The sequence below is a fragment of the Diabrotica undecimpunctata genome, chromosome 10 (assembly GCF_040954645.1).
Source record: "Diabrotica undecimpunctata isolate CICGRU chromosome 10, icDiaUnde3, whole genome shotgun sequence".
Taxonomy (NCBI): Eukaryota; Metazoa; Arthropoda; class Insecta; order Coleoptera; family Chrysomelidae; genus Diabrotica; species Diabrotica undecimpunctata.
This window is the reverse complement of record NC_092812.1, coordinates 54,444,992-54,459,410: the sequence shown is the minus strand read 5'-3', so window position 1 is coordinate 54,459,410 and position 14,419 is coordinate 54,444,992. Positions and strand designations below refer to the sequence as shown.

The 14,419-nt window shown below is 31.3% G+C and overlaps 1 protein-coding gene across 3 annotated transcripts in view; it reads right to left on the bottom strand.

Annotated features, from left to right (window-relative positions):
* Positions 1-14,025, bottom strand: part of LOC140451908 (uncharacterized) — a 30,129-nt gene extending 16,104 nt beyond the window's left edge. Inside the window, exons 1-3 of one of the 3 annotated variants that reach the window (XM_072545861.1) lie at positions 13,679-14,024; positions 13,379-13,516; positions 281-860 (exon numbers count right to left, since the gene is read on the bottom strand). In XM_072545861.1, coding sequence (XP_072401962.1) covers positions 281-860; positions 13,379-13,516; positions 13,679-13,815 — 855 coding nt within the window. In that variant the 5' untranslated portion in view covers positions 13,816-14,024. The other 2 variants (XM_072545862.1, XM_072545863.1) reach the window with 2 other exon arrangements.
* Between the last annotated feature and the right edge of the window lie 394 nt (positions 14,026-14,419).

Here is a 14,419-nt window from a genome sequence, read left to right as displayed (position 1 = left end):
TGATATAACAATAACCATATAATACACAATTAAATGATATCTTGACATAAAATGAGCGTTGGATAACAAAATAATAAAAAAACTGTTGAACAAAATTAATTAGCACCTTCTTGCTTCACTGATTTCAATTATAATCACCTTGTATAATAAAAAAGTATAAGTGTTAAAAATATGTTAATTAAACGATAGAAATTGTTATGCATATATATTAAAAATACATATTTACAAACCCCCTTTCAAAAAGAAATGAAATTAATTTAAAAGTTTGCATAAAACTTACCTTTACATCTGACTGATCAAGGTTACTAGGAGAAATGGCTTTCAAATTGGATTTCTTATTATTCATGAGCACATCAAATTTCGGTTGCCAAAGAACATAATCTTTACTTAAAATATACAAGGACTTCGTAGTTTTTAATTTGTAAACGTTAGAACCACTAAAATTGCACAATCGACTTGTTTTCAAAAATGACTTAGAATACACACTCTTTATATTATTTTCAGATGAGTCAGACAGTTCATACTTCCACCACATGTATGAAAAATTACTAATTTCATTAAATTGATTTAATATGGCATCCTTAATATCTTCGTTGTAGTTTGGTCTCTCGGTTTCAGTCACAGCTTTTACCTTCTCTGGTAGTTCTTTCTTTCTATTAATAGTAGAAACTTGTTTCCTTGCTTTTGGACTTGATCCGTGGTCCGTTTTTGAACCATTTGGTAACTCAGATATAGGTAACCTCCTTTGAGCTGGGGGTATGTAAAGCTGTCTTTCTGGTCTCTTTTTTTTCGAATTATTTCCAGTTCCACCTTCTTGTTCATTATTTGGCATTATTTGTTCCTCGATTTCTTCTTTTTTGCTGGAATGTAGAATAGATCGATTAATTTTATTATTACATTAATTTATTCGACAAAAATATCCTTTTATATGCAGTGACTATTAAAGAACGAGTATTCTTAGTTGATCAGTTCGTAACTGATCAACTGGCTACCAGAGGATGTATAAACTCGGCAGATTTTCTGTTACATTTGTTACATGCGGTAACTATACCGTTAAAAAGCAACAAAGAAAAGTTTCCGATTTTGTTGAAAAAGTATATTTCGCTTAATTTGGTATAAAGTTAGGCGATCAAGATAAGCCTTGGGCCCCACACAAAGTTTGTTCAGTGTGTGTTGAAGAATTGAGGCAATGGTTTCAATGTCAAAAGCAGTCTCTACGTTTAGGAATACTAATGGTTTGGAGGGAGCCCAAAAATCACAGTGATGATTGCTATTTTGGTTTTTGCAACGTACGAGGTTTCAATTTGAAAAACAAAAAGGATATTTCTTACCCTAGCATTCAATCAGCCATTCACCCTCTCCTTCATAGAACTGAAGTGCCAATACACTCCCCTCCAGATTCTTTGGATGATATACATGATGATCACGAGCCATTGGATCAGCAATGTGATAGTTAAGAAAATAGTGATTGCTACGATCCTGACACAACCGATCCCATTCCATTTTCACAACTTGAACTGAACGATTTAGTAAGAAACCTAAGTCTTTAGGATCTAGATTGAAAAATAAACATATATGTTGTCTCCAGATACATCCCTTTCTTGGTATCGATGTAGGGAAAAGGAATTTGCATCTTTCTTCTCCCAAGATTATCTGGTATTTTACAGTGATGTTCCTGGACTTTTCAAACTAGAATATGTTCCTAATGAGTGGAGACTATTTATTGATTATTCAAAAAGAAGCTTTAAAGTAGTACTTCTACACAATGGCAATAAGCATGCTTCTATACCAGTTGGACACTCGTCCAACTTGGTTCACTTAAAAGAATGTTACGAAAACCTTAAACTGGTCTTAAGCAAACTCTGCTATTCAGATCACAAATGGATATTATGTGGTGATTTAAAAGTGATTTCAATGCTGCTTGGTGAACAAAGTGACTATACAAAGTTCCCTTGCTTTCTCTGTGAATGGGACAGTAGAGACAGAAAGCAACACTACATAAAAAAAGCTTTGCCCTTAAGAGAAACTTTATAAGTAGGGGTTAAAAACGTTGAGAGGAAAAGCCTTGCAGATCCCAAAAAGGTGTTATTTTCACCACTTCACATTAAGTTGGATTGATGAAACAATTTGTCAAGGCATTGACTGAAGAAGGAAAGTGTTTCAGATATCTTTGTGGACAGTGTTCTGGTTAATCCACGGCAAAGCTAAAGGAAGGAATTTTTGTTGGACCGGACATTAGAAAACTAATGACAGATCACAACTTTGTGGACAAAATGGAAACAAATGAAAAGGCAGCACGGGCAAGCAGGCAGCAGATTAATGCAACGAGCATTAATCTTCACTTTCTCCACTCACATCTTAACTACTTCCCGGCAAACCTTAGTGATGTCAGTGAAAAGAAGGCAAAAGATATCAAAGAATGGGAACGGAGATACCAAGGAAGAAGTAACGTGAGCATGAAGCAGACTAACGCTGGATGATGAAAAGAGAGGATCCTCAGCGAGTCCACAGCGGCAAAAGCAGTAAAAGAAGCTTCGACATAAAGAGAAAGCATTATTATAAGGACTTATGAGCTTAAAGAGAACCGCCAGAAAATTGATCATGTTAATTTCCCCAAAAAAGTCAAATGCATGGTTACAACAGCAAATTTACTAAGATGTAAATTGGAGCGGGAAGGTCAGATAATAGAACAAGTGAAGAAGTTTAAATATCTAGGCATCACATTATCTAGCTACGGAAAGCTCGAAACTGAAGCGAATAGAGCAAACAGAGCCGCAGGCTGCTTGAATGAAACAATATGAAGAAATAAAAATATCGGGAAAGAAACGAAAGGCAGAATTTACAAAACAGTCATCAGACCAATAATGACATACGCGGCAGAAACAAGACCTGACACAGAGAGAACAAAAAGGATGTTAGAAACAGCAGAGATGAAAAATTGATGGTAAGACACTATGGCACAGAGCTAGAAGTACAGATATATGACGTAGATGCAAGGTGAAGAACATCAAAAACTGGGTAAGAAATAGAAGAGTAGAATGGAACGATAGCATAAGCCGAATGACAACAACTAGAGTAGTAAAGACGGCAAGAGACGGTTCCCCAACAGGGCGATGATCAGTAGGAAGACCACGAAAACGATGAAACGACAACTTACTGGAGGCACATTGAAAAACAGACAGTCATGTCTATACAAAAAGAAGAAGAAGAAGAACATGACTAATAAACAAACTAAATTTTATAACGTTGGAAAAATGATTTGCATGTTTGAAATCAGCGGTGAAAAGTACATAAAAGTCAGTCATCAAATTTGAAATAACATTTTTTTTGCAGGCCTGTGTTCTTTATTCCTTCTTTATATACAGGGTGTTTATTTCATAGCCGCATCAATAGAAATAAAATGGTCCTAACTCGTTAAATACCCTATATAGTAGTATAAAAATTCAAACTTACACAATAGAAGGCAGTAAAAAAATAACGGAAACAAAGAATTAGGAGTAATCATTCTAGTTAAGAATAGCATTAAGCACAATATCTTAGATTTTAAAACAGTGAATGAAAAACTTGGAAATTAAGAATAAAAACAAAAATTTTTAACCTCAAACATCAATGTTAGCACACGATATAGCCCACACAGCTCAACAGAAGAATAGTATATTTATACAAATAAATCTTGAGTTCTATTAGTCCAATAAACAAAAAATAAAATGTAAAATAATTCGTTTCAGAACGAATCCATGAAAAAATTGAAGTTTTGGTATGAAAATATGGATTTATGTCAAAAAAATCAGTTTCAAATAACGGCGTCATTGTTTAAACGCTGATTTTATAGCAAAAATCACCGAAAAACACTATTTTTAATTTTTTTCACTACTTCTTTCCTAATTAGAAGTTTTCATTTTTGTTTTTGCGAAAGGTTATGAAAAAACGATTCATCTGAAACCTTCTAAATTAAATTTGGTTGATAATTTATTGAAACAATTGCGAAGAACTGCAAAAAAGGCATAAATAATAGCAAAAGTTACATAAAAATATGTCTTTTAAAACCCTTAAGGTACACATAAAATTTTGTGGAAAAATATTTATTTAATTAAAAGTTATTCCAATTGTTTATTAGAAAGTTGTTTATTTGATAATGAAAAAATCGGTTGTTTCCGTCACCTTAGAACACCTTATAAAGTCTCATTTTCGTTTTTATCTATTTTTTCAAGATAATATGTAAGTTGAAATGCCATTTTTAAAATTATAATCCCCTAAAGTTAGGTTTAAATAATGACCTACTTTGCTTATATAAAGTTTTTCTTTAATAACTTTGCGAGGAATGAATATGAAATAATGCTATTTCGATATTCGTTTAAATGGCAATTAAAAAAAAAGTTATTTTAAAACTTTTTTAAACTATCTCGTACGGTTCTTATATTTTCATTCGATAAATAACGAGCTTTTTCAATCCGTTGTACATTATTATAATTAGCATAACAACTATTATGAATTTTAAAAGTTTATTCACAATTGTATGCTTAAAATCATTTCTTCGTTTACTAGAAGCAATAAATCACGAAGTTGCTGCTTCACCAACGATGCGTGATGTCGCAGTACTCGCAGTCTTTCTCACAAATCAGGCAGATTCCCTCTCTACTTCCGTCAGATGAGCTAGAGGCTATAGCTCTCAGATTCAGCAGAATTCATAGTGAATAACTGCTTAAAAAATAACTTTATAAGATCGATTTATATCGTTTAAAATTAAAAATTGTTATAATAATTAAATGAAAAATTATTGAAGTATAAACAGTGGTTAAATTTTTTTACAAAGAAATAAAATAAAAAGAACTTCCACATTATTGTTAATTAAGGAATGCAGTTCATATCAATAGAATAGTACAATTTTGTTTTTGTATTTAAAAACTTTTTTAAAAACAAATATAAAAAAAGTATTTTCAATAAATTTAATCACGTAGTATTGTGGTTTTAGTTAATTGAGAATTTTAATGATTATAAAAATTCTTATAGTGCATTAGCACTGCACAACTTCTTTTTCTTCATAATTTACCCATTTTTCTTATTTCTAATATTTTTTTTTTATTTCAACTTTAACGTGCTCGGCTACTATGGCCACTTACACAGGTACTATAACATGAATTTTCATTACACAAATATTAAGTGTTACATTAAGAATATGTTACAATGTCTAAATTAAAATTTAATTATATTTTTTGATATGTGTTCATCTCTAAGGAATTGTAGCACAGCTTTTATTTGGTCATGGTTGTTTAGGATATCTCGTACTTCACTTTTGAGTTTGTATTGTAATGTTCTGGCCGAATGTTGATGGCATTCAGTGAGAATATGTTTGATTGTCAAATATGATTGGCAGCTTTGACAGGAGGGACAGATGCTAGAGGACATTAGGTAGCGTTCGTGTAAGATCGAACGGTTAGAGTTCCAATGTTGCTGCCAAAGGAGTCTGGTTCCTCTTTTAGTATATGATTTTAGGTCCTTACAAATTTGAATTTTATCTGTGAATAGTGATCTGCAGTTTCATTGCCTTCTATACCAATATGGGATGGCAGCCAAATTATGGTAACTGTTATGTTTTCGGACAAGATAATTTGGTAAGAGTCTAGGATCTTTTGGACGATTGGATGATCGGTAAATATATTTTTGATAGAATGGATTGATGCTAGAGAGTCTGTGCATATGGCAACCTGCTTATTAGGTGGAGATATATGGTTAAAAGCTTGCAATATACTAAATAATTCGCCAATATGAACGCTGCTGACGGCTGCGTTCATATAAATCTAATATTTAAAAATAATACTTACATATAAATAACAGCTCTTTAGGAAAAATAATTATTTTGTGTAATACGCAGATTAATGCACAACACTAATTATTATAATTATAAAAAAGAAACTTATTATTTAGCGTGTATTAAATAATACAGAATACAAAAAAAAAAACGTCTACTTTAGCCACGTGCATAGTGCACACTTTATATTCTAACGTCTAATTTACAACTGTTTCTCAAGTGTGACTACTACAAAATTGACCCTGCATTTATTATTCTTTTCCCGAGATATCCCGATTAAAAAAAAAACATAAAATTGGCCCAGTACTTCCGGAGATATTGTAAGACTTTCAGACGAATTCAATTTGAAGTTCCGATTTCACTTTTGAAAGCGATGAGTGCATTCTCCCCACCACTTTTCATTTTTAATCATTTGCACTTTTCAAATCGTTATTTATAATAATAATATACACTATTTTCACTTTTTATAATAGTCATAAGTATAAGTATTGAATGTCATATTCGCACAGTTTTATTTCTTAATATTAATAAATAAACAAAAGGTGAATTTCTGAAAAAAAAAATGGCTATCTCGGTCAGAAATGGTCCTAGAAATTTTTTTTTAATTTGTGAAAAATTGCCAGCAAAACGAATATCGAAATGGCATCATTTCATATTCATTTCTCGCAAAGTTATTAACGAAAAACTTTATAAACAAACTAGGCTATTATTTCAATTTTAAGGAGGTAATAATTTTGAAAATGGTATTTCAACTTACATATCTTGAAAATATAGATAAAAACGAACAAAATGAGATTTTATAAAGTGATCTTAGGTGACGGAAACAAACGCGTTTTTTATTATCAAATAAACAACTTTCTAATAAACAATTTTAATAACTTTTAAATATATAAATTTTTTTTAACAAAAATTTGTGTAACATATTTTTATGTAGCTTTTGTTATTATTTATGCCTTTTTATGTTTATTGCTCCTACAAGTTTTTGCAGTTTTCGCAATTGTTTAAATAAATTATCAACCAAATTTAATTTAGAAGATTTCAAATGAATCGTTTTTTCATAAACTTTCAAGGAAACAAAAGTGAAAATTTCTAATTAGGAAAGAAGTTTTGAAAAAAAAAATTAAAAATTGTGATTTTTGCTATAAAAGCAAGTTTAAACAATGACGCCTTTATTTTAAACTGATACTTTTGACATAAATCCATATTTTCATGCCAAATCTTCAATTTTTTTCAAGGATTCGTTCTGAAATGAATTACTTTACTTTTTACATGTATTACAATTTTATTTGACTGGCCTATATGAGCAATTAGAAGAAATATATGGACGTAGTTATGCAAGAATATACCAAATATACCAAACCAAAAAGATATCAAAATACAAAATTTGATATTATTGCTTATATGGCATAAGGAAGGTTCAAACTTTGCTTAGCAAAAAAGAACCAAAGGCTTCAGCATCAATATTTTGTGTTATAACAGTTTGAATCAACTACCATTTAAGTAACTGTCGTTTTGAGATTTGCATTCAGGATCCAACCGCATAAAGTCAGTCATGTGTTTTGCAAGAGGGAACCAACTCCATTTGTGTTTACTAAAATGAATCAAAGGAGCCATATTGTATTTATCATTGTTATTATCGACGAAACAATACAGATTCTTTGTACATTTCAACTGACATTACGCTAATGAAAATGTAAGATTTATATAAAAATGAGTACAGCAACCCAGTGTATTTCAGTAAGTATAAACATATTTTTCTACAGGACTTTAATTTACGACGTAAACCACTCAAAAAAGATACTTGCAATCAATGTGACATACTTATTCTACAGAATAATGGTGCAGGAAAAAGTACCGAAAAACATAAACTTCAGGAAAATCATGAGGAGCATGTGGCACTAGCAAACTTAGCTTAAGTTCTAATGAAAAATGATTTGAAGTTTACAAAAGAAAACAACAGCTCAGAAGCATTCACTTTTGACTTAGAGAAAACTCTACCTATGCCGCGTATTTCAACTATTATCATGTTCCACAAAAGACAACTGATGTTATACAACTGCGGAATCCACAGTGGCAAGAGTGGAAACGGCTTTTGCTATGTTTGGCTAGAGGGACAAGGTGGTCGGGTCAGAAAGTTTCATTTTGTTTACGCACAAACATATTATGACTAATGTTGACATGTCACCAATTTGACACTATGGAGCGATTCATGTGGTGGCCAGAATAGAAATATCAAGACAGTTCTTATGCTGGAAAGTGTGTTGGAAGTCCACCCTAGCCTTCAAAATATGACTATAAAGTTTTTAGTCTCTGGGCGCAGTTTCCTGCCAAACGACAGTGAATTCAATGATATCGAGTCTATTGTCAACAGAAAAAAAAACACAACAAACATTAAGATAAACTGGTTGAAATTTAAATAAATCCGTATTATTAAGAGCGTAGACGTAAAATTTCGGGCCAATGTTTTTAAATGCATTAATTTTTTTCGAATCCTGAGAAAACTAATAAATATTTTTGAAAAATTTAAACGCAGAATGAAAGAATATATTATTACCGCGGGCCGAAAGTCCCTTAGAATTAACAAAAAGTTTTTTTGAAAAAGATATTTAAAATTAAAAATCACACTAAATTTTCTCTCCTTTTTCACACCTGTAACTAATTAAAATAAACATTATAGAAGTCTTCAGAGACTTTCGGCCCTTAGTAATAATGTGGTCTTTCATTCTGCATTTAAATTTTTTAAAAATACTTACTAGTTTTCTTAGGATTCGAAAAAAATGAATGCATTTAAAAAGCATTGGCTCGAAATTTTGCGCCTACGCTCTTAAAAATAAACCAATGTGTATTTACGTCAGTAACAATTACAACAACGAATTTGTTAAAATAAATCTGCAAAAACCAGAAGTTGGCAGGCCCCCTTCCATGTCATCTTTGTTGAAAAGTCTCTGGCCAGAACGAAAACCAATATCGCCTAAAAAGCTTAAGGATTCTAAAAACTTTTATCGTAATTTTTCATCTAATGAAAAAATTGAAGATGACATTGATGGGTATAACAGAACGCTGGACTTTCAAATTGAAATTGGTTAAAATACTATTCCATTATATTAAAATTGAACAACAAAAACATCTTAATTTTGTCATTGCACTAGTATTGTCATAATAAATATTTTCATTACATATTTTAGTTCAGTTTATTTGTGATTTTTAAACTATAAAATATTAGATTTGCCTTTATGTTTTACTTAGTTTTCCCTATTGTGAAATGTAATTAATTAATATGTATAATACGCAATAAGGAACCAATCACCATTTTTTGGGAATACCAAAGCTGTTACCAACACGGTATGTGTTCAACACAGTACAACTTTCAATTAGGTTGTAAATTGTACCTGTAATTTACAATAGATAGCTTTGCGAAAATGTCTTTCCTGAAAAACATACTTTTTGGAGTTGAGTCCTTCTTGCATAACTACGTCCATATGATAAAGCTCCGAAAAATGTTATCATCATTGTAGTAAACGAGCAAAGAAAAACAGTTGTCTGAAACAATTGGCAAAACTCCATCAAAACTACAATGATAACAGGGAATTTCGTTGGTATAAAAAAATAAAAAACTAAAAATGTATGAAGGTGAAAAGAATGACTAAAAAAAGAACACTTTGTTGTATCTCGATCTTGTTTTAAATAGAGCAATATTTAATATTTAAAAAAAAATTAAGAAAATAATTGATTGTTGATTAATTACGAAAAAGAATTTATTATAAAATTTAATTTTTAAAAACGATTATTAAGAGGTCAACAGTATTAAACATATTTAAATTTTATTCACTTATTTTTAGAACATTTTTAATATGTTGATGGTATTGTACTTAAACACTGATAAAAAAAATGAAAAGAAGTGAAGTTACATACCAAGAATTATTACCACGCTGTGAAATATTTTAACTTGTATTTTTTATATTTGGAAACTCGATATGTGATATATTTTTTTTATTTTTAAATGTACATTTACAACCTACTCATACATTGAGCAATTAGTAAATGTGATGACAATATTGACTTGATTCGGGTACTGTTCAGCGACAGTTCTACATTTTCACCTATATAAGCAGGTCTTCCGGCCAAGTCCTCTTCAGTCTTCGTTCCTCCATTGGTGGCTGATATAATTCACCGATAATTTGGCTGTTGTGCGTTGAATTAAGAATTTTGGCGTGAAGTAATATGACATCTTTTACAGTTGGTGCTCCTAGGTCATTGTGGATGGTTGCACTGCTCACATACCAAGGGGCGTTAGCTATCATACGTAGTCTTTTTAATTGGAAGGTCTGCAAAATTTTTATGTTTGAATGCTTGCTACAGCCCTGTAAGTCCTTATTGGTTTTAGTATGACTTTGTAAAGCAGTATTTTGTTCTTCAATGACAGTTGTGACTTTCTGCTAAGTAACCAATTCATTTGTTTTAATTTTATATTAAGCTGAGCTTTTTTGGCGTTAATGTGTTGCTTCTAAGTTAGCTTTAGGTCCAAATGCAACCCAAGATTTTTCACAAGCAGGAATCTTTCTCTAGCAGGAATGGAGGCATTGTTTAGACTAACTTGTGGACCAGTGCGTCTTCTTGTTGTAAATGTGATTTGGGCTGATTTTTTGTTATTGACTTTAATGTTCCATTTTGTCAACCAATTCTCTAATGTATGCAAGTAATTTTGCAGCTTTTCAGATGCTATGTTTTTGGGTCTTTGTTAGAAACTAAAACGGCTGTATCATCGGCAAAAGTCGCCACTGTGACGTCATCTGTAATAGGTATGTCAGCAGTAAAGATTAGGAACAGAAAGGGACTGAGGACACTTCCCTGAGGAAATCCGGATTGGATTGTGTCATAGGTTGAGAAATCTACTGAATAATGTAAATTAGGATGAACATAATAGACAACCAAAAATAATTGTTGATAATGTTTATAATGCGACCATAAGGGAAAAGGAAGATTTCTTCAGTACACTAAAAGATGTATTAGATAGGGCAAAAAGAAGATATATATTCTACTAATTGGAAATTTTATTTCAAAAAAGGTAACAGAAGGTCAACAAATAACTAGTGATGGATCAGTGTAGTGCCTTCAATAGCAAAAATATTTTCCACAGTTATAAAAGAAAAATAGAACAACACAAAAGAAAATGCGAAGGCATGGGAGTACCGGTACGAAACGAATAAATGTGTATGTTAAGCTTTGCAGACGATCAAGTAGTGATTGCACAAGACCAAGAAGACCTCAGTTACATGATGAAGAAACTACAAGAAGAATATACCAAGGCTGGCCTAGATATTAACCTTGCGAAAACAGAGTATCTATCTACAAGTGAAGAAGACACAGAAGATCTACAGATTGACGACAACGTAACAATCAAAGGAAAGGATAAATTAAAATACTTAAGGTTTATAATCACGAAAAAGGCAACAACAGAGGGAGAAATTAAGGAAAGATTAGGACAAACAAGAACACCAATCGGACAACTTAACTCAGTATGGTGGGATGGACACCTAAATATGAATACAAAAACACAGATTTATAAAACATTAGTGCGAAGTATTATGACATATGGGGCTGAAAATTGGATTATAAACAAGAAAACCAGCAGAAAGAGTAGCAACAGAGATGAAATGCTTGCGAAGATGCTGCAGAGTAACAAGAATGGATAGGAGAAGGAATGGCGAAATAAAGCACAGAACATCAATAGAAACAGACATACTAACATATATAGAACAAAAAATGAACTAAAGTGGTATGGACATGTAAGAAGAACTAGCGACAGCAGATGGATAAAGAGAATAACTGAATGGAGCCCCATGGGAGGAGAAAAAGAGGATGACCCTGAAGATCCTGGAGGAGCGAAGTAGACGACGACATGATTAAGAGAGGCCTAAACGATGGAGAATGGGACAACAGAGAGAGATGGAAACGGTTGAGCGAGTGAAGGTAGTGAATACTGTAGAATACCTGAATATATATTTTTAATTTTGATAAAATGTTGAAATTTTTTTAATATATTTTAAAACTGAAGCCCTAAAGAATCGACTATAATATGTTAAATACCTGTAGTCACTGTTTTGGCCAGTACATTTGTTTAAATAATGGTTCTCCGGAATAAACAAATTGAATACGACGACGAAAAAGATGTCATAATTCTACAATACCTTGGATAAAGAGTATGATCAATGCCTACGTCATAACGTGAATAATTGCTGGAGATTTTAATGCAAAAATTGACAAAGAGCAATTTTTCCAGTCAACTATAAAAAACCGTTAACCACAGATCATATCGTGATAGATGCAATATGAGCCAAAGATGATGATGGTTTAAAATCAGTGAGTAGTAAGTTAAACTCACATATGGTATGACTATAAGATAAAAAATACAAAAACACTAATTTGTAAAGTATGTACCCTATGGCTGCATATTTAGGTGGTACAAAAACAGTGACAATTTTCATAAATTTTCGTTGCTATTTATTGATTGTTACAATTTGCAGCATTATTTTTAAATCATATGAGCTTATTTCCTTTTTCTTTATGTTTTTTGAGTTCTTCTTAAAGCTTAATATTATACACCTATAAACAGTATCGCTTCAAATCTTCCTTAAATAAATCTTCAAACATGTGTCAAAAATAATTTAACCAGTGATGTACAGACATGGAGTATCACAAAAAACAACACAAAAAGCTAGAGACTACGGATATGGATATGTTTAAACAATCTTTGAGAATATCTAGAAGGGGCAGAATCAGATATGATGATTTGAGACAGCATATGGCAGTATGTAGTTCATTAACAACAGGTATAGAGAACAAACCGCAAACATTGTACAGACATATAAAACGAATGGATGAAAGCAGACTGCCTAAACTGACCATGTAGTGCATAACACAAAACCATAGGAAGTGAAAAAAACTTAATAAATTATGGAAAGAAGGAATGGAACAGAAGAAACATTTGACATTTAGAAACATTTTAAAAATTCTAGTTTAAAGGACTAACTCTCTTAGTAGGAACACAATACATGCATTATGTTGTTCTATGGTTGTAAAATATAAAAATCAAAAGATAAAAGCAAATCTAATGAATGTAGGGTCTGTAATTAAAGAATGGAAGACAGATATTTGGAAAATGTAGTAAAACACATAAACTCCTTATGAAGAAAGGGCAACTCAAAGAAGCATGTTATAAAAAGAAATACACACGCTGAAGACTGGATACTTAAACCTCAATGTCAAGTCTGAGAGGGCACAACAACATTGTCTTCAATTTCAGTCTAAAAGTCTTAGTAGGTAAGTGATTTTGTTTGCTGTGTAACTTCAGTTAATTTAATTTTTTAACATATTCTTAAGATAAACTTGTAATTTGAATCGTGTATTAATTTCTACTATAAACAATAGACATAAAATATAGTAAACTAAAAACTTACATGTTTGATAGGTGGTCAGAACTTTTAATTTTGTCCATACATTAAACTTTACAAGAAACGTTTTGTTTAACTTACTTAAGTGTAGTGTAAACTCAAAAAATATAATACTTACATTAAAAATTTTGTGTCACATACTGCTACAAAACAATTTTTCCCACTTCCCAAGGTAAACACTACAAGGTCAAAAAGTTCTGCTTGATACTGAACTGCTTTCAAATAATTCCGACCCAACAGAGGAAACACAACAACACTAAAAGTAAATGCCAATGAAAGTAAAACCAAAAGATTTGCTTTACATAATACGTGAAGTCACAGACTAACTTTCTCTTTTACTGTACAGCATAATAGGAATTCCTTTTCCGTGTGCTTGTTATAATCGATTGAATAATACGTGACGGGTTAATAAACTTACCAACATCGGTTTCTGTTCCTCAGGATTACCTGAAAATCCTCCAAGACACAGCAAACAAAATCTCTATCACAAAATATCTTATGAAACTTTGAAGATAATGTACTTATTACTTTTTCGACGTCTGCGTTTATATTCATAGCATGATCTTATCGATCCATAACTTCACTTATCAAAAGCTAAAATATAAAAATGTATATATATACAAATTTATATATGTACAAGTAAGTATATGTACAAATTTTTTTACTGTATTATCCGAGCTGAAAGGTGGATAATTTAAAACAAAAGTTATTATCAAAACAACACGCTCATGCTCTCACTTGCGCCATTTGTCAAATGAGCATTAGAGGTGGACGCAATTAAATTGAAGAAATCTAAATATATAACACTTTCAAATTAGATGACCTAAATATTTAGAAAACAAGAGAATTCCTAAAGGAGAAATATGCAATTTAATTTTAAGATTACATTGAATACAAAAGTTTACAGACAATGACGGAAACGAAGGGTAGATAAAATGAGTTATTTAAAAAAAAGTATTTCATAGGTTTGTTTGATGGTTTTACCAAAGAATATAGTCTATATTGTTAAGTTTTACTTTTGTTATCATTAGAGTATAGTGTATAGTCGCTTTAACTTGATATCCAACAAATTTTATTATACATCGTTATTTAGGAGCTCTCATTTAGATTCTAAATACTCTTAACTTCAAGGTCACATTAAATTACAAGTAAATTAATA